This window comes from Staurois parvus, unplaced genomic scaffold (genome assembly GCF_062004578.1).
Source record: "Staurois parvus isolate SC_StPar_1 unplaced genomic scaffold, SC_StPar_1.0 ptg001146l, whole genome shotgun sequence".
Classification (NCBI taxonomy): domain Eukaryota; kingdom Metazoa; phylum Chordata; class Amphibia; order Anura; family Ranidae; genus Staurois; species Staurois parvus.
The window spans coordinates 1,958,668-1,978,545 of NW_028318942.1; the positions used below are offsets into that span (position 1 = coordinate 1,958,668).

The window sequence follows — 19,878 nt, forward strand, 5'->3', positions numbered from 1 at the left end:
TGAGCAAACAGCATAGGACAGGATGAGGGCCTCGTCTCTCTTTTGGAACAGGGGTCCAATACTCTACTTTTAGATCTCAAGGCTTCAGAGAAACCTGCGAAACTATCAAACCAACCAAATGCAAGTGAGCTTAGTAGCAGAATACTTTATTTGCTTACCTGTGGCCTATTTTTGTCCCACACCACCAGCAACTTTCTCCAAAGGAGTTTGTCAAACAACAGAATGAAATAATCAGGGCATTGTCCACTACCAGTGAAGTTTTGGGATTATTAGAATGTGTTTTGAGGCAAACTGACCACGTCAAGTAGAATTGTGACCTACTGAACTGCATTGCAAGCATGTGTCCCTTGCCATCAGCTTTCAGATGTTACTGAAATCCCTTTTGTTTAGTTGTTTGTTCTGTCCCAAATCCTTAACCTATGGAATCCACAACTTACTTTGTAGACCCTTATAACATCTATTTATACTCACAGCCCACTTTATTAGGTACACCTTGCTAGTATCGGGTTGGACCCCCTTTTGCCTTCAGAACTGCCTTAATTCTTCATGACATAAATTCAAGGTGATGGAAACTCAGAGATTTTGGCCCATATTGACATGAGTTACTGTTGCCTTTATATCATCTGGAACCAGTCTGCCCATTCTCCTCTGACATCGACAAGGCATTTTCATCCACACAACTGCCGAATATTTTCTCTTTTTCGGACCATCGCCTGTAAACCCTAGAGATGGTTGTGCGTGAATATCCCAGTAGATCAGCAGTTTTTAAATACTCACACAAGCCTGTCTGGCACCAACAACCATGCCACGTTCAAAGTTACTTAAATCCCCTTTCTTCCCCATTCTGATGCTCGGTTTGAACTTCACCACATCTAAATGCCTAGATGCATTAAGTTGCTGCCATGTGATTGGCCGATTAGCATTTTTTGTTACCAAACAATTGAACAGGTGTAAATAATAAAATAGCCGGTGAGTGTAAATGGCCAAAAATATGTGGAACACCCAGGGGTGTATTTACCACAAGGCAAACAAGGCATTTGCCTAGGGTGGAATTTTTTAGGGGAGCAGCACTGTCCCCTAAAAGAAGGAACATATGCAGCATGGGGACCAGGTGGGATCTGAGAGGGGCTGCTTGATGATGTATGCAGAGTCTGACTGTCGTTCCCAGGGATCTCTCGGGAGGGGATGGGGCAGGAGTGTTGTTGGTCAGTGTCAGGCTCTCTCGGTGGGGGGTTCTGGTGTTGGTCAGTGTCAGGCTCTCTCCATGAGGTGGGGGGGTCTGGTGTTGGTCGGTGTCAGGCTCTCTCTGCCGGGGAGGGGGGGCGTCCGATTTCTGTGCTGCCTAGGGCAGCACAAAACCTAAATACGCCACTGGGAACACCCCTCCAAACTATTGAGCTCAGGTGGTTCCAGTGAGCACAGAGACCTGACCTCAACCCTACCGAGCACCTTTGGGATATATCGTAACTCTGATTATGAGCCAGGTCTCTTTGGCCAACATCAGTTCCCAATTTAACTTGTTTAAATGGGCACAAATTTCCAGACATATTTCAAAACCTTACAGGAAGCCACCCATAGACTCCCCTCCAAATGATTGAGTTCAGGTATTTCCAGTAAAGGGAATCTTGTCCCGGGGATTCTTTGAGGGACCATTCATGCTACACCTTGTTTTAGTGCAGGCTTTAATACAACGCAATTCCACATGTTAAGGCACAATACGTTTAAAGCAGTCCTTAAGTTTTGAATGGGCTAGTAGTGCACTTTACCCACAAAGAAACACTGAATTGGAGTTCCGTTCCTAATGAAGGGCACCACAGCAAGCACTGCATCTTTCATACCATGCATCAGGGTTAACGTGCATTTTACTACAATGCATCATTGTGAATACGAAAGTGACTCCCTTACCAGAGAAGTACAGGGGCTGCCATTGTTGGTCTTCTCTTGAAAGTGCTAATTGTCCGGCAGTGTCTGACTTAACCACTTCAATGCCACTTATACCCCCTTCCTGCCCAGGCCAATTTGAATGACAATTGCGTAGTCATGCAACACTGTAACCATATGAAATTTTTATCATTTTTTTCACACAAATAGAGCTTTCTTTTGGTGGTATTTAATCACCACTGAGTTTTTTTATTTTTTGCTAAATAAAACAAAAAAGCACCTGAAAGTTTTGAAAAAAACCCCACATTTTTCTGCTTTTCTGTTATAAAATTTTGCAAATAAATAACATTTGTTCATAAATTTAGGTAAAAATGTATAACGTTGCATTCCTTTGGTGAAAATTATTAATAATTGAATTTGTATTTTTTTTTTCAAATGTTTCTATTATTATTTTTTAGAAAAAGTTTTTTTCTTTTTTTTTACTATTTTATTTTTCAGCACACTGTGACCAAAGCAATACAATGTTACTATAGTAACATTGAACTATTCTGGGCAAGTGATCAGGATTTTTTTTTTATACACATTATGATTGTTAATACTCATGTATTTTGTTGATATTTGCAATCATTGTTACTGAGTGAAACTGATTCATTCAGTCTTTTGCTGTGATTAGCTGTGATTGGGCAGAGCTGATCACATGATACAGATGGGATGTCTGTATCATGTGACTGCCTTGACCAGTCACAGCTAACAACATAATTGTATACAATGGATGGCATGACAGGAAGCCATCATTGTTTACAATTGACATGTGATCTGCTGTGATCACATGACACTGGTGTAGTGATATGTCATCGGCTGTGTCCTGTCTGCAACCTGCACTTCTTCTGAAAACGCAGCCGCATGCGAACCTCAGTTCCCAGTACAGTTGCGTTTTCCAGTGCAGGTGGCGTGTCATTAGGGTCCCGCCCGCGGGTCCGCATTTCTCTGTGCGGGTGGATTTTCATGCGGATCCGTAGCGGCACCACCCGCACAGATGTGAACCTAGAACACTCATAATCTGGTGCAGCTGTGCATGGTAGATCATAAGGCCGGCCATACATGGGTCGAAATTCGACCGATTTTTCGTCCTAAAATCGAACTTAAGAATAATCGGCTGATTTTCGCTCTGTTAGTGGGTCAATGACAACGGACGATTGTTGTGGTTCCTCCCCTTTTCGGTGATCATTTGTGAAAAACGACCGATTTTCGACTCGATGGTAAAATCGTACGATCGTTTTTCCGAAAAAAAATATACACACACGAGCCGTGACCTGGAAGGAGCAGAAGTTTTGCCTGTTATATGGAGTGAACTTTATGACTTGGTTGGTCGATTTTCGAAATCATTGATGGCACCATCGGATTACCGAGTGAACGACGTTTTTGATTTTCGGACGAAAAATTGTTCGGAATTCGACCCATGTATGGCCTGCATTACTTCAGCTTGTTCCATTAAGCTTTGACAATAAAACCTGGAAGCGGATTGGATTCTATGCACAGCTGCACCAGAATTGTACTCTCCAGTTTTAGTCAATTTTCCCCACTGTCTTTTTGGGCGTTTTTTATTGATGGCTGTGTATAATCTGCCATAGGACTAGTTTGCCCATGTTGATCATTTTTCCACTCATTTTCTCAGAAATTCAAAAAAAGCAAAATATAACTTTGCCAAATGTATTTCGCAGATGTTATTTATATATACAGTATATATATATATATATATATATATATATATATATATATAAAAAAATAGGGCATGCAGCATTTTGTGTGTCCACTTGCATTTAGCAAGCCCATTTCAATGAATGGTAGACGCATAAAAACTTATAATGTGTTGTTTTGTGTTGTTTTGTGTTGTTTAAATTAAATGTAAAATTTATTATTTAAAAAAGAATAAGGCCTGGAACTAGATGCGCAGCATTAGGGGGAGGACCTGACGTGACTAGGTTGGCAGGATAGGTGGAACATTGTAGGGTAATAGAGGAGTTTGGTTTGAAATGAGAAGGTAGTAGCTGATTGGAGGGGGCTCGGGTGGGGCTTAAGAGGGGCCGGATGGCCGGGAGAGTTAGTAGGACGGTTCCAAAGTGGTTGGAGCATGGTCAGCGTAGGACAAGTGTCTCCCACTCTCCCTCCCGCACGCTAGTTTGACAGCTCCGTGTATGCGGGGCTCATCTTTAGTGGTCCTTCCTGCTGTTTAATTGGTTAGGGGTGGCTTAATGGATGGGCGTGTTCCTGTGTTTTGTGAGGGTTTGCTTGTTTTTCTGGGTGTCTTTGTCATGGCAGATGGCAAGGGTCTTGGAAGGCAGTGATGGGCCCATCACAGGTATGGGTGTACCTACCCTAGCAAATTTACTGCAGTAATGGTGCAGGAGTAAGTTGGCTGTATCAAGGTTAATTTTAGGAAATTGTCCCTGAATCGGTGTATTTGCGGCTGGGGGCCTTGAAGTCTATGTTGGTGGTAGATACAGCCGGTTGGTCAATATATAAGCCTCCTTCTAAGACCCTAGACTTTAACCTCTTGGTGCCGGCTGCATGCAAATGTGCGGCCTCCCGGCATCTGGGCCTTGACGCCGACCGGCCGCACATTTGCGTGCAATTAAGAAAAACATATGTGCTGAGAGCGCACGCCCTGCACACACGTTCGGTACTCACGTTAAGGTCCCGATCTCCTCTTGCGATCGGGACCTTTCCCAATCATGTGACTGCCGTGACAGCGAATCACGGCGGTCACATTACCCTAAAACCCCGCCCCACTGCTTCTGAAACCCTTAAAGGGTCAGGAGGCGCTGGCGCCAAGGGGATAAAGAGGTAATCCGGAGTAACCGTAAGGGAGTAGTGATTAGGTGAGTTATTACAAAGAATGTGTCATTTTGGAAAATGTTGTAAAATTATTTTTTTATAAAAATGGCTGCTGTGGCCTTTAGACTCCAATGCGGGTCAGTGTCGTTTTTGAAGTCACAGGTTTAGGTGGGGGAGTTTAAAAGGTTTAGGAGGAGCTGTAATATCTGCTATACCTTAGTCATGATATTCTGATTGGTTTTCTTTCCTTTCCTTCCCTTCCCTTTTTTTTTTCCTTTCCCTTCCTTTCCCTTTCCTTTCCTTTTTTTCCTTTCCTTTTTTATCTTTCCTTCCCTTCTCTTCCCTTCCCTTTCCTTTTTTTCCTTCCCCTCCCTTTCCTTCCCTCCCCTTCCCTTTCCTTTTTTTCCTTCCCTTCCCTTTCCTTTCCTCCCCTTTCCTTTCCTCCCCTTTCCTTTCCTCCCCTTTCCTTTTTTTCCTTTCCCTTCCTTTTCCTTTTTTTCCTTTTTTTTCCTTTACTTTTTTTCCTTTCCTTTTTTTTCCTTTCCCTTCCCTTCCCTTCCCTTTCCTTCCCTTCCCTTTCCTTTCCTTTTTTTCCTTTCCTTTTTTTCCTTTCCTTTTTTTCCTTTTCCTTTTTTTTCTTTTTTTTTCCTTTTCTTTTCAATTTACGCAGCACTTTACTTATATATTGTACATTCACATCAGTCCCTAATCTTCAAGGGGTGTACAATCTAAGGTTCCTAACTCACATTCATACATACACATACTAGGGACAATTTACACAGGAGCCAATTAACCTACCAGCATGTCTTTGGAGTGTGGGAGGAAACCGGAGTATGCGGAGGAAACCCGCACAGGGAGAACATGCAAACTCCAGGCTGATGGTGCCGTGGTTGGGATTTGAACCCATGACCCTAGTACTGCCAAGCTGAAGTGCTAACCATTTGTGCTGCCCACATAATGCATAAACAATTATATCCTGTGTAAACGCATGCAGTAATATGTCAGAAGGTACAGTATTACATACCATACATTAACCTATAGATGTGGAGGGGCTCTTATAGACTATAGGCGCCTGGGGGCCCACCGCCAGCACTTTGTCTCCAGATTCAGTGACTGTGCTGACCAGAAGCACCAGCAGCTTGGACCCAGTGCAGTGCAGACTGTCAGACTGGCAGATAGTCCTTCCTTGAAATACTGGCACTCTGCTATCAGAACTGGACAGTGTCAATAGTTGTGCGTTAATCATTCCCGTTGACTAAACAGGCGAGTTCTGCTTTTCACATTTCAGATTAGTATCTGATAACGGGACATTTTCAGAGAGTAGATTTGTCACTTCTTTAAGGGCTCTTGCAGACTCTGAAAAGCGATCTGCGGACAGTTCACTCGCACCGCAATTGTATGCATCCCTTTTGCCATTGGTCAAACTCTGCAGCCTGAGTTAAAAATGCCTTGGCCATGAAGCAAAGCGTAGCAGCCAAGGCATGTGTACAGCCGTGTTTGGCTGTATTGTGACAGCTGGGGTGGGCGGCCATGGGGCAGTAAAACCATGGCTCAGTCCCCCTTTTTTTTAAAAGAATAAAGTTTAAATCCAGGCAGATCAAAAAGATGCTCTGTAATTCTCTGTAATCAATAATACACCATGAAGTTGTGCTGAAGTGCAAGGAGCATGCTGATAGAAGGAGACAGCAGAGCAACAGAGATGACCTTAACCACTCTGCTACTTCTTCTGTTTGCCTAGTCATAGGTGGGGGCAGTGCAGGGACAATGTCATCTAGTGCCCAGGGCAAAGATGCCAAACTGCGCCCACCCCCCAAGATGTATGAGCATTGAGTGTCATCAAAATCCCCCCCCAACCCCCTGAAAATTTGAACACTAATCTGCACGCTTACCCCCTAAGCATCAATTCCCTTTTGAATGCCAAATTCTACAAAGCAAAAAATCCCCCTCTTCCCAGTACAAATACCACCCCCACATTGAAATCCTCAACCCTGCATAAATCTATGCCCCCATCCCCCCTCCCAGCTCAAATTCTGTACTTCCCCAAATCCCCCCCTCCTAAAAAAAATCCTCTACTCCTCAAATTTCCCCTCTGAGCACAAATCCCCCTCAATCATCCCTACCAGCATAAATCCTCCCCCAAATCCCCCCTCCTAACACAAATCCCCCTAAATTACCCATCCTAGCACACCCCCCAAATCAACCCAGCACAAATCCTCTCCCCCACAAATTTCCCCTCCTAGAACAAACCTTACCCCCACCATCACCCCTAGAATTCCCCCTCCCAGCACAAATCTTCCCTTATCCTCCCTCCCTGTACAAGTCCCCTTTCCTCATATCCAATACAAATCCCCCCAAACCCCCCCCCCCACACACACACACACACATCACCCCATCATCCCTACTAACCCCCCCTCCTCAAATCACCCTTCCCAACACCTATCCTCTCCCCAAAGTTTCTCCTCCTAGCACAAATTCTCCCCTCTCAATACCAATCCCCCCCCCAAAAAAAAGCCCACCTCCCAGCACAAATCTCCCCTCCTAGGGCCCCCTTTCCCAAATGTTTAAATTTTTTTTCTTCTAGAACAAATCTTACCCCACTCCCAAATTCCTCCTTCCTGCATAAATCCTTTTCACCAATCCCCCTCTCCTAGCACAAATCCCCCCCATCCCCCCTCCCAGCTCAAATTCTGTACTTCCCCAAATCCCCCCCTCCTAAAATAAAATCTTCTACTCCTCAAATTTCCCCTCTGAGAACAAATCCACCTCACTCATCCCTACCAGCATAAATCCTCCCCCAAATCCCCCCTCCTAGCATGAATCCCCCTAAATTACCCATCCTAGCACACCCCCCAAATCAGCCCAGCACAAATCCTCTCCCCCACAAATTTCCCCTCCTAGAACAAACCTTACTCCCACCATCACCCCCAGAATTCCCCCTCCCAGCACAAATCTTCCCTCATCTTCCCTCCCAGTACAAGTCCCCCTTCCTCATTTCCAATACAAATTCCCCAAAACTCCCCCCCCCCACACACACATTACCCCATCATCCCTACTAACACCCTCCGCCCCCCCCCCCTCATATCACCCTTCCCAACACCTATCCCCTCCCCAAAGTTTCTCCTCCTAGCACAAATGCTCCTCTCTCAATACAAACCCCCCCCAGAAAAAAAAGCCCACCTCCCAGCACAAATCTCCCCTTCTAGGGCCCCCCCCCCAAATGTTTACATTTTTTTCTTCTAGAACAAATCTTACCCCACTCCCAAATTCTTCCTTCCTGCATAAATCCTTTTCACCAATACCCCTCTCCTAGCACAAATCCCCCCCAGTCCCCCCTCCTATCACAAATAACCCCCCCAACTTCCTTGCGCCGACAATTTAGCCAGTGATTTCCATATTGTACATTTACATCAGTCCCTGCCTTCAATGGACATACATATACATACTGGGGCCAATTTGGACAAGAGCCAATTAGCCTACCAGCATGTCCTGAAAGTGTGGGAGGAAACCCAGGCAAGCACAGGGGGAACATGCAAACTCCATGCAGATATTGTCCTGGTTGGGATTTGAACCATGGACTCTAGTGTTGCAACACAGAAATTCTAACCACTAATGATGTTTGTGGCCACACTAGGAAGATTCCCTGTCCAAAATTTTGAGTTGGGGTAAGTAGAGACCTTGTTCAACACATAGACTGTGAAACTGTCTCTGAAAGTGGTTCCAGGGCAACGCTCAACATTGAAAAAAGGGGGAAGGGGAGGTGTGGGAGTCCAAATTCCCCTGAAACGCATTGACATTATACTGTTCCTTCCATGGGTTGCAGAAAAGAAAATCACTTTCCCCATCAACACAGTCAGATGCGGGGGGAGCTGTCCCTGCCAGGAGAACACAGTATTTATTGCCAGTGGTAATAATCACATGGAAAATCTGACAGGCTGGTTGTACTCATGTCGTACAACAATCGAATTGGGTACAATTAGTCTGCCATAGATGGTTCAAATTTCTACTGGTCCCAGATTCGAATAATCTATGAACTGCTTAGGAGTTAGCTGGTTTTCACCAGAGACCACTTCCAAGAGTTTTTGGGCCCAGGTCGGGCCCCCAGGTTCACTCTGTGCTAAGTATCATGGACCACAAGTTGAAGGTCACTGAGAACCGTTTAGAGGTCAAGCACTGGCACTGGACACAGATGGTCAGGAGCAAGCCAGAAGTCAGGGCAGGCAGCAAGCATGGTTAACTAGGAACAAGCCATAGGTCAGGGCAGACAGCAAACATGGATAACTAGGAACAAGCCAATGGTCAGGGCAGGCAGAAACCATGGATAACTAGGAACAAGCCAGAGGTCAGGGCAGGCAGCAGACCTGGATAACTAGGAACAAGCCAGAGCTCAGGACAGGAACAGGACATGTTCACTCTGCCCTATGGAAGTTGAAGGTCACTGAGAACAGTCCAGAGGTCAAGCACTGGCACTGGACACATATGGTCAGGAGTAAGCCAGAATTCAGGGCAGGCAGCAAATATGGATAACTAGTAACACGCCAATGGTCAGGGAAGTCAGCAAACATGGATAACTAGGAACACACCAATAGTCATGGCAGTCAGCAAACATGGATAACTAGGAACAAGCCAATGGTCAAGGCAGGCAGTGGATAACTAGGAACAAGCCAGAGCTCAGGACAGGAACAGGAAATGTTCACTCTGCCCTACGCAAGTTGAAGGTCACTGAGAACAGTCCAGAGGACAAGCACTGGACATAGATGATCAAGAGTAAGCCAGAAATCAGGGCAGGCAGCAAATATGGATAACTAGGAACATGCCAATGGTCAGGGCAGTCAGCAAACATGGATAACTAGGTACACGCCAATGGTCAGGGCAGTCAGCAAACATGGATAACTAGGAACAAGCCAGAGGTCAGGGCAGGCAGCAACCATGGATAACTAGCAACAAGCCATTGGTCAGGGCGGACAGCAGACCTGGATAACTAGGAACAAGCCAGAGCTCAGGACAGGACATGTTCACTCTGCCCTACACAAGTTGAAGGTCACTGAGAACAGTCCAGAGGTCAGGGCTGGCTGTGGACAAAGATATCTGATCAGGAACAAGCCAGAGGTCAGGACAGGCAGAAGACATGAAAAACCAGGAACAAATCGGGTCAGGGCAGGCAGTAGACATGGATGACCAGAAACGAGTTCAGGACATGTTCACTGTGCCTTAAGAATCATGGACCACAAGTTGAAGGTCACTGAGAGTAGCCCAGAGATCAGAGCTGGCTGTAAACACAGATATCTGGTGAGCTGCAAGCCAGAGGTCAGGAAAAGCAGCAGGCATGGAAAACCAGAAACAAATCAGGGGTCAGGGTGGGCAGTAGCCATTGATGACCAGAAACAAGCAAGAGTTCAGGACATGTTCACTGTGCCCTAAGAATCATGGACCACAAGTTGAAAGTCACTGAGAATAGTCCAGAGGTCAGAGCTGGCTGTGGACACAGATATCTGGTGAGCTGCAAGTCAGAGGTCAGGGCAGGCAGCAGACATGAATAACCAGAAAGAAGTGGGTACACAAGAGTCAATGGAGGATGCAAGCTATAAAGAGACAGAAGGCGTACCAGAGACTCGACAGCTAGCTTTTAAAAGTGTTGTTCAAGCAGGGGTAGGCAAGAGGAAGTAGCCATTGAGTTGGGCCGTGGCCATTCTAGATAAGGGTGCCACTTCCATTGGCTGTGTGTAGCAGGAGGCGGGCACCGCTCTGATGGGACATGGTCGCAATATCCCTAGTAAAATCCAGAAATGCGTATGGCCGTGTTCCTTAGAAACAGAGGCAGAGTGGGTCAAGGAAGGCAAGTAGCACTGACATATACACACAAAACATATTTGGAGAATTCACATCATTTCTCTAAAATACAATTTATATTTGAGAACAGTGATGTCACTTTAAAATAGAAACTCTGGAAAAGGGTAATTCCATAACTACAGAATATTGGAGAGTCAGGATGTCATGGCAGTGAAATATAACTTCTAAATGCATTTAGGTGTTCGTTGTTTTGTGTTATGTGGCTTTGACTTTTTTTTCCTTTATACAACTCAGTCCAGATGCACCAGATTGTACAATCCGATTGTACTGTGCAGGATGGGTACCTAAGAAGACCTTCCATTTTTCTATTTTATAATCCTACATGGCTCTCCATTCCCTGTGGTTGTTAAACAATCGCCCCTGCAGTCCCAGGCGTATTTGGTATCTGTATCTTGCTGATCTCTTTAGTTCCCAAGGAGTCCCTGGGACAGTGTCAGCGGTCATTTCGATTTGGGCATCACCCAAGTTCTCTGTCGTTTTCCCACAGCCTTCTTCACCCCCTCAGTTCCTCCCTTTTGATTTGTGCGGCGCACCTTCAGCGCAGCTATGGCCGTCCCGCTTCCATGCTGGGGCCAGAACATCTTTGCAGCGTCTGGGTTTATTGAGGAGGCCTGCCAAGTGTGTCAGCTGTCTTATCCCATGACACACGCCTTAACCCTTCCCTTCCATTACATGGCTTCGTACATCTACGTTGAGTGTCCTTCTTAAAGTTCCAGAACTGCTTTGTAATGTGTTTGTTGGGAATCAAGCAGTATGGAGACATTAGATCTATGACACCCTAGGATTCAGTCTTTTGCATCATCATACTAAAAAGCCTTTTGAAAACTTTATTAAGTGTAGACTCTATTTGGATAATGCGTCACAACAAACAATTGTCATGAACAAAACACGTGCGTCATAAAAAAGAGAAGCCAAGACTACTGGCCGGAAGGAAATTACCGTGACTTTTTGTGATCCTAGTTGTGTGATGGCCAGGCTAAGTCTGCCTGACTCTATCCACGTTGTATTGATCTTTTTTTCAGTCTGTTGTCTGTCAAATCTTTTTTGGAACGTACAAATGTTGTCCAGAATCTATGAAAATTGAGTAATCGGCTCCATGGGAGTCTTTGTGAGTATAAAATGTTCTTGAAGCAGATCAAAATCAGGTCTGAAGATACCTGCAGGTCAAATTCACCTGTGGATTAATTGTGAAGAATCTCAGAAACTTTCTAAACTGATGTGAAAGCCCAAATCCCATTGTAATGTATCAGGGAAGAACATTATCTCTTCAACCCTTCCAAGCCTATGTTAGCTGGTAGCCATGACTTACTAGACTCCTACAACATGGGGCCCTCTGGGTTCCACTTACCCAGGATGACCCTCCATTGGTTCTTTCTCTTCAGAACACCTAAAAGGCAACCCAGCTTGGCCTAGCCAGAACATAGGCCTGGTTCACACTTGTGCGATGCATTTTTGAGGCAATTTGAGGTGCGATTGTAGTGACTTTTATGTGATTTTATACCTTGTTGCGGTTTCATCCCTAGTAGTCAAAGTGCTGCTGCTTTGCCTGCAAGGAAAGTTGAGTCACGCTGGAATTGCACCAAACGTTGTACAGGCACCTTTTCCAAAATTTCTTTGTGATGAGTCACATTAATGTTAATGGGTACCATTGAAAACAATGGGATTTCCATTGTCATGCAATTCTGTGCAACTCAAGTCGCATCATAAATCATACTAGTGTGAACCGGACCTTAATGGTGTATCCAATCTACTGCGCCTAAAGCTAGGAATCCAACATTCTCTGGGCACAAACTCGTATTCAGGAGACAACCCCTATGATCAGAAGAATAAGACAATGACCAGGCTAGGTACTGCCGATCAACGCTTTATTAAATTAATAGATTCCATCCATTCAGCCATGCCCCGCAATAGTAGCATATCTACTTGATAAACAGAAACAATTAGCAGGATTACAACAAGACATCTGTGAGAGAGTGTATGTTGAGACCTGTGTCCAATTACATAGGATAAAAGTCCATGCATTCTTGGATTAAAGCAGTGGCCTCCAAACTGTGGCCCGGGGGACAGATTTGGGCCTTTGCTTGCCTTTACCCAGTCCTTGAAAAGTGTTTCTTCCCACTGACGCAAGACACTACTCCCACTGACACCAATGATGGGGCACTATTTCTCCCACTGACAACAGTGATGGGGCACAATTTCTCCTATTGACACCAATGATGGGGCACTATTTTTTCTAGTGACACCAATGATGAGGCACGATTTCTCCCACTGATACCAATGATGGGGCACTATTTCTTCAATTGACACCAGTGATGAGGCATATATCTCCCACTGACACCAAAGATGGGGCAATATTTCTCCCACTGACACCAATGATGAGGCACTATTTCTCCCGCTAACAACAATGATGGGGCACTACTTCTCCCATTGACATCAATGGTGAGTCACTATTTCTCCCACTGACACCAGTGATGGGGCACTATTTTTCCTATTGACATCAATGATGGGGCACTATTTCTCCCATTGACATCAATGAAGAGGCACTATTTCTCCCACTGACACCAGTGATGGGGAACTATTTCTCCTATTGACACCGATGATGGGGCACTATTTCTCCATTGACAAAAGTGATGGGGCACTATTTCTCCCACTGACACCAGCGATAGGGCACTATTTCTCCCACTGACACCAGCGATGGGGCACTATTTCTCCCACTGACACCAGCGATGGGGCACTATTTCTCCCATTGACACCAATGATGGGGCACTATTCCTCCCCCCTATTGCTAAAGATGTACTGTTTATTTCTATTGACTTCAGGACATTTTCTACTCCCACTGGCCACAGTCTGGCCCCTTAAAGTCTGAAGGACCGTAAACTAGCCCATTGTTTAGAAAGTTTGGAGACTCCAGGATTAAAGGAATGTGTCTGGTCTTACCTCCCAACAAGGCAAAGTATACAGTCCCAATGCTTCTCCTCCAAAGGGGAATCCTGATGGGGAAAGTTTGCCCACTACATGGTTCCACCTAAGGAGTTCCAACCAGGAGAAAATGAAGCCTGCACCCAGTTATGGCTTGCCCACCAGAATCCACTGCCTCTATTTATATCCTCATCCCCCCCAGATGCCATGATAGACAGGTGGTGGAGTTGCTACCCAACCCCTGGTAGCTCTCAGATTTTAGCTAGAGGAAGACACCTTGCCGCTCAGCCCTACACCAGTGGTTCCCAACCACAGTCCACCAGTACTCCCAACAGGTTATGTTTTCAAGATTTTTTGCACTTGGCACAGGTGCTTTAAATCAATGTAAATAGCTTGGTATTCACGGGAGCTCTTTTATCTAAGGGAAATTTCTGAAACGTGGCCTGTTGGTGGTACTTGAAGAAAGGTTGAAAACCACAGCCCTACATCATCGACACAGGCCATTAGTGGGATCATTGCAATAAAGATCTTGGTGTACAGTTAAACGTTGCTGTCCTTTCACTGAAAAATGTTCATCTCCAACGTCTTTACGTCCTCTCCAACGTAGTTCCTGACAATGAGATTTCTAGATCTGTCAGGCTAACTGTTTTGAGGTTTAGGTTTACTTTTATGTTAAAGGTGACATGCTTTGATGGCATATGTGTTCAGTTGTGTGACCGCATTTAAATAACTGCTCTCGTTTTCTGTTGTAGGTTGAGCAGTTTGTCGTCTGTAAGTGACGGAGCATCAGAACGAAGGTCTCCTGGACACCAGCGCCAAACTACCGACTACAACGAGTCAACTGGTAACCATGTCTCTTATCAAATTGTGTTGAGAGTGGTACTGGATCTGAATGAATGAATTTTTATGCTTTACTATGGAGCTTAGTGACGGAGATGTGGTTGTTAGGCTACTCCTTGGGCTTTATGTGCCACCCAACCACTGGAGGACCTTGGATGACTACTCAAAATCCAATGTTTAATAGCCAACAGAATGGATAAAAGGGCAGTTCTAAAGCCAAAAACAGAAATGTTAATAAAGAGCACCTTAGCAGTCTTTAGATAGGGTGGTGCATTGGTTTTCTTTTTTTCAGGAACGTTTTCAGCAAGTACAGAAATCATCTGTGGATCTTGCAAGAAATGCAGTATTTTTGTGAGTTGAATTGATATATCAAACACTTCTTTATTCAATTCATTACAGGTACTTGTATAGCACTGTCAATTTATGCAGCGCTTTACACATATATTGAACATTCACATCAGTCCCTAACCCTCAAGGAGCATACAATCTAAGGTCCCTAACTCACATTCATACATACACATACTAGGGACAATTAACCCACCAGCATGTCTTTGGAGCGTTGGAGGAAATCCACGCAGGCACAGGGAGAACATGCAAACTCCAGGCAGGTAGTGTCATGGTTGTAATCTAAGGACTTGTAAACTGCATTATAATACATTGTTGTTTTTGGGTTTAGATACACCCTAATCCATAGTGGAAAGCCAACATGTTTCAGGGTTGTACAAATCTCCTGTTTTTCGGGGGTTAGGATCAGCTGTGTAATGTTTTCATTTTTTATTTTTGGACAGCAAAACATTGTCTGACATTTAACCCCTTGAGCTCCGGAACATTTTACCCCCTTCAACTACTAAGCCATTTTTTGCTATACCGTGCTGCGCTACTTTAACTGGCAATTGCGCGGTCATGCAACGCTGTACCCAAATAAAATTTATATATATTTTTACACACATATAGAAGTTTATATTGGCAGTATTTGATTACCACTAGGTTTTTTTTTAATTTTTAAATTTTTTTTATAAAACGTGTCCAATAAAAAAAAATAAAAGTTCTACATAAATTTTGGCCAGAATGTGTTCTGCTACATGTCTTTGATAAAATGATCCCAATAAGTGTATATTGATTTGGTTGGCGTGAAAGTTTTAACACCTACAAACTATGATATATACGGTGTATAGGCATTTTAAATTTTTTTTTATACTACTGATCAGCGACTTATAATGGGATGGCGATAGTGCGGTGGGCATCTGACACTAACTGACGCTGGGGGAACTGAGTAACTGCCACTGACATCTACAGTGATATTTTTTTGGGTTTTTTTGTGACCAAAATTTTTGAATAAAAAAACCAATATTTTCTTACTTTTTATAAAACATATCCAATAAAAAAAAATACAAGTTCTACATAAATTTTGGCCAGAATGTTTTCTGTTACACGTCTTTGATAAAATCATCCCAGTAAATGTATATTGATTTGGTTGGCGTGAAAGTTTTAACACCTACAAACTATGGTATATACGGTGTATAGGCATTTTCATTTTTTTTTTTATACTACTAAGGTGGTGATTAGTGACTTATATTGGGATGGCTATAGTGCGTGGGCATCTGACACTAACTGACGCTGGGGGGAACTGACTAACTGCCACTGACATCTACAGTGATATTTTTGGGGGGTTTTTTTTGTGATCGAAATTTTTGAATAAAAAAACAATATTTTCCTACTTTTTATAAAACATATCCAATAAAAAAAATACAAGTTCTACATAAATTTTGGCGGTGGACATCTGACACTAACTGACGCTGGGGGGAACTGACTAACTGCCACTGACATCTCCAGTAACATTTTTGGGGTTTTTTTGTGACCAAAATTTTTTAATAAAAAAAACAATATTTTCCTCCTTTTTTTTTAAAACATATCCATTAAAAAAAATACGAGTTCTACATAAATTTTGGCCAGAATGTGTTCTGCTACATGTCTTTGATAAAATCATCCCAATAAGTATAAATTGATTGGTTGGCTTGAAAGTTTTAACACCTACAAACTATGGTATATACGGTGTGTGAGCATTTAAATTTATTTTTTTTATACTACTGAGCTGGTGATCAACGACTTATAATGGTATGGCGATAGTGCGGCGGGCAATCTGACACTAACTAAAGCTGGGGGGAACTGACTAACTGCCACTGACATCTCCAGTGACATTTTTGGGGGTTTTTTTGTGGCCAAAATTTTTTAATAAAAACAATATTTTCCTCCTTTTTTTTAAAACATATCCATTAAAAAAAATACGAGTTCTACATAAATTTTGGCCAGAATGTGTTCTGCTACATGTCTTTGATAAAATCATCCCAATAAGTGATATTGATTGGTTGGCTTGAAAGTTTTAACACCTACAAACTATACGGTGTGTGCGCATTTTAATTATTTTTTTTTTATACTACTAAGCTGGTGATCAGCGACTTATAATGGGATTGCGATAGTGAGGCGGGCAATCTTACACTAACTAAAGCTGGGGGGAGCTGACTAACTGCCACTGACATCTCCAGTGACATTATTGTGACCAAAATTTTTTAATAAAAAAAACAATATTTTCCTCCTTTTTTTAAAACGTATCCATTAAAAATTTTTTTTACAAGTTCTACATAAATTTTGGCGGTGGGCATCTGACACTAACTGACGCTGGGGGGAACTGACTAACTGCCACTGACATCTCCAGTGACATTAATACAGTGATCAATGGTAATACTATACACTGTCACTGTGTTAATGACACTGGCAGGGAAGGGGTAAACATCTAGGGCAGGGGTGTCAAACTGGCGGCCCTCCAGGTGTTGCGAAACTACAAGTCCCACCATGCCTCTGCCTTTGACAGTTACAATCATGACTCCCAATCTTGCAATGCCTCATGGGACTTGTAGTTTAGCAACAACTGGAGAGCTGCCAGTTTGACACCTGTGATCTAGGGGTTAAATGTGTGCCTAACTATGTGTAATATGTGTAAAGTGTGCTGCTTTTCCTAAGAGATCTCTAAGTTTCCCTCTGTACAGAGCTCTGTGTTGACTGTCAACACAGAGCTCTGGGTTGTGATAGGACACAGCCAATCAGCAGTTCCCGGTCGTGAATCATTGGCTGGGACTTGCTGACAGACTCCTGCTGTGTACAATCACAGTGGGTGCCTGCCAGGGGACATGCATGAGTGGCTGAACCCCAGAATTAGCTTTGCCGACAGCGGCTGCCTGTCTGCAATACATTGCAGGTGGTCTCCTAGTGGTTAACTATACCCGTCTAAAAACACACAAAAATACAGATCTTTAAAAAAACATATTAACATAAGTAAATAACTTGTTGTTCAGCAAATTGCCTGCCTGTATACAATGCTTTAAAGGGGTTTTAAACCCCAAACCAAAAAATGTAATATATTGCAGCTTACCAATCGTTAAATGTAGTGGCTGCATTAGTTTTCATTTTTTTAAAATGTTTTTTCCCCTCTGTTTTCACCTGCTGATCTGGCCAGTAACAGACCTCCTTTATTTGGCTCCATACACCCATAGCGGATTTTTTTTAAGCTCAAAAACGCTAGTTAAAAAAACTCTGGTAAAATCGCAGATTTAAATACACTACCAAATTGAAGCCAAACTCCAGCTCACATATTAATAAGTGGTGTTGGGCTCCACAAACGGTACGGGCGTTAGGCGGCCCCACAATGCATTGTGCCCTGATAGTACATTGTCATTGGTCAAAGCAATGCACCTGACCACGGGTCAGGTGCAATGTTTTGGCCCATCACAGCACAGGATGACGTGACAAGGGGTGGGGTGAACCCCGCCCCCTTGTGACATCATGACAGTATTTAAGAACTGTCATTGTGGCACAGCAGTCAGATGGCTGGGATCCAGTGTCGCGAGCGGAGTGTGTGGGTTTCCTCCAGGTACTCCGGTTTCCTCGAACACTCCAAAGACATGCTGGTAGGTTAATTGGATCCTGTCTAAATTGGCCCTTGTATGTGTATGTAAGTTAGGGACCTTAGATTGTACGCCCCTTGAGGATTAGGGACTGATGTGAATGTACAATATGTGTGTAAAGCCCTGTGTAAATTGACGGGGGTATATAAGTACCTGTAATAAATAAATAAATAAAAAAACGCTGAAAAACGTGCGTTTTTGACGTGAATTTACACACCAGCATTATTAAAACGCCCAGTGTTAATGGAGCCTTATGAGGAAAGAGGCAGGGTCTGCATCCTTTTAGACATAATTTCCCTTTGGGACTGTCAGGAATCTGGGTATGACCAAAAGTGTGTGGACTGACACAGGGAAACGCAGGCTTCAGGTATAGTATAACAATACAATTTATTAAAGCCTAACAATACATAAACGCAGTGCAAAACATAACACAGTGCAACAAACCAAACCTTCAACAAACAACCATACATACAATACTAAACGTAGTCAGGCAGGCCGGGTCGGTAACAAATGGGCAAACAAGGTACCAGGAGTAGGCGGGAGAGTGGTCAGGACTAGCTGAGGGTCAGTACAGGCAGAGTTCATGCAGAATCAGGGCAGAAGCAAGCAGGATCAGGATACCGGGGCCAAGCGAAACAGTACAACAAGGCACTGACTGCAGGTCTGGCCATTCCTTAAATACACCTCCTGCAATCAGCCTCAGGTGATGGCTGACTGCAGGAGTGAGCTTCTGGTTGCTGAGAGCACCCGCTGGCTAGCCCTGGTACTGCAGCCCACAAGGCAGGTGAGTCCCACCACCATTGGCGAGTCCATTCCTGACAGACATTTTTGTTACTGGGGATGCCAAAAATCTAACTTTTATCTTCATGCAGACTTCTGGGAAAATCAGTAAGCCAATCACATAAGCAGGAAATATTTCTGGGGCGAGGGAGGGGGGGGGGGGGGGGGGTTCAGCACACCATTTGTGTACAGAAAACCTCCAGGTAGCCATATTGCATTACATCTTACAGAAAATTACAGTAATGCAGATTGAAACACAAATGTTATTTCTAATACCATTAAATTTCAATATGACTTGTGTAACAATTGTATGTGCTATAGTTTTTTTTTTGCTATTTGTTTCCCGCAAAAAGTGTACTTACTCTTTAACTTATTTACCATGACAAGTGAACAGTGTCTACTCCTTTAGTAAATCAACCCCAATGCCTTCAGTGGCAGAATTCATAAATAATGACTTCAGCGTTGCACTGCACTGATATAGTTACTAGAGATCACAAACTGCTCAATGCAAGCAGGGCCTCTCCCCATCATTTACAAAAGTTTATGGAGTTTCTGGATATTTAAACAAGCGAATATGTTCTAGTTTGTTCTAGTTTTGTGTGTTTTTTTTCCCATGAAGCTTTTACGGAGGATTTTCTCTGGTTTAGACTGCAGGTTGAACTAGAGGAAACGAGCCGTGTGTGGCAAGCTTTAGAAGGAAACTAGCCAGAGCAAGATTCTAGTGCAGAATGTGCACACGCCAGCACAGGCTCCGAAGCACAGTATGTGTGCACATATACCTTGTATCTGCTTGGATAGAAGCTCGGTGCCACAGCTC

The 19,878-nt window shown here is 43.7% G+C and overlaps 1 protein-coding gene across 5 annotated transcripts in view; it reads left to right on the forward strand.

The window, feature by feature from the left end:
* The window catches only part of ARHGEF11 (Rho guanine nucleotide exchange factor 11), a 292,457-nt gene that overhangs the window by 127,533 nt on the left and 145,046 nt on the right, over window positions 1-19,878 (forward strand). For all 5 annotated transcript variants that reach the window (XM_089659295.1, XM_089659290.1, XM_089659293.1 and 2 more), the window contains one exon: window positions 14,235-14,326. In XM_089659295.1, the coding sequence (XP_089515421.1) occupies window positions 14,235-14,326 (92 nt within the window). The remainder of the gene's footprint in view (window positions 1-14,234; window positions 14,327-19,878) is intronic.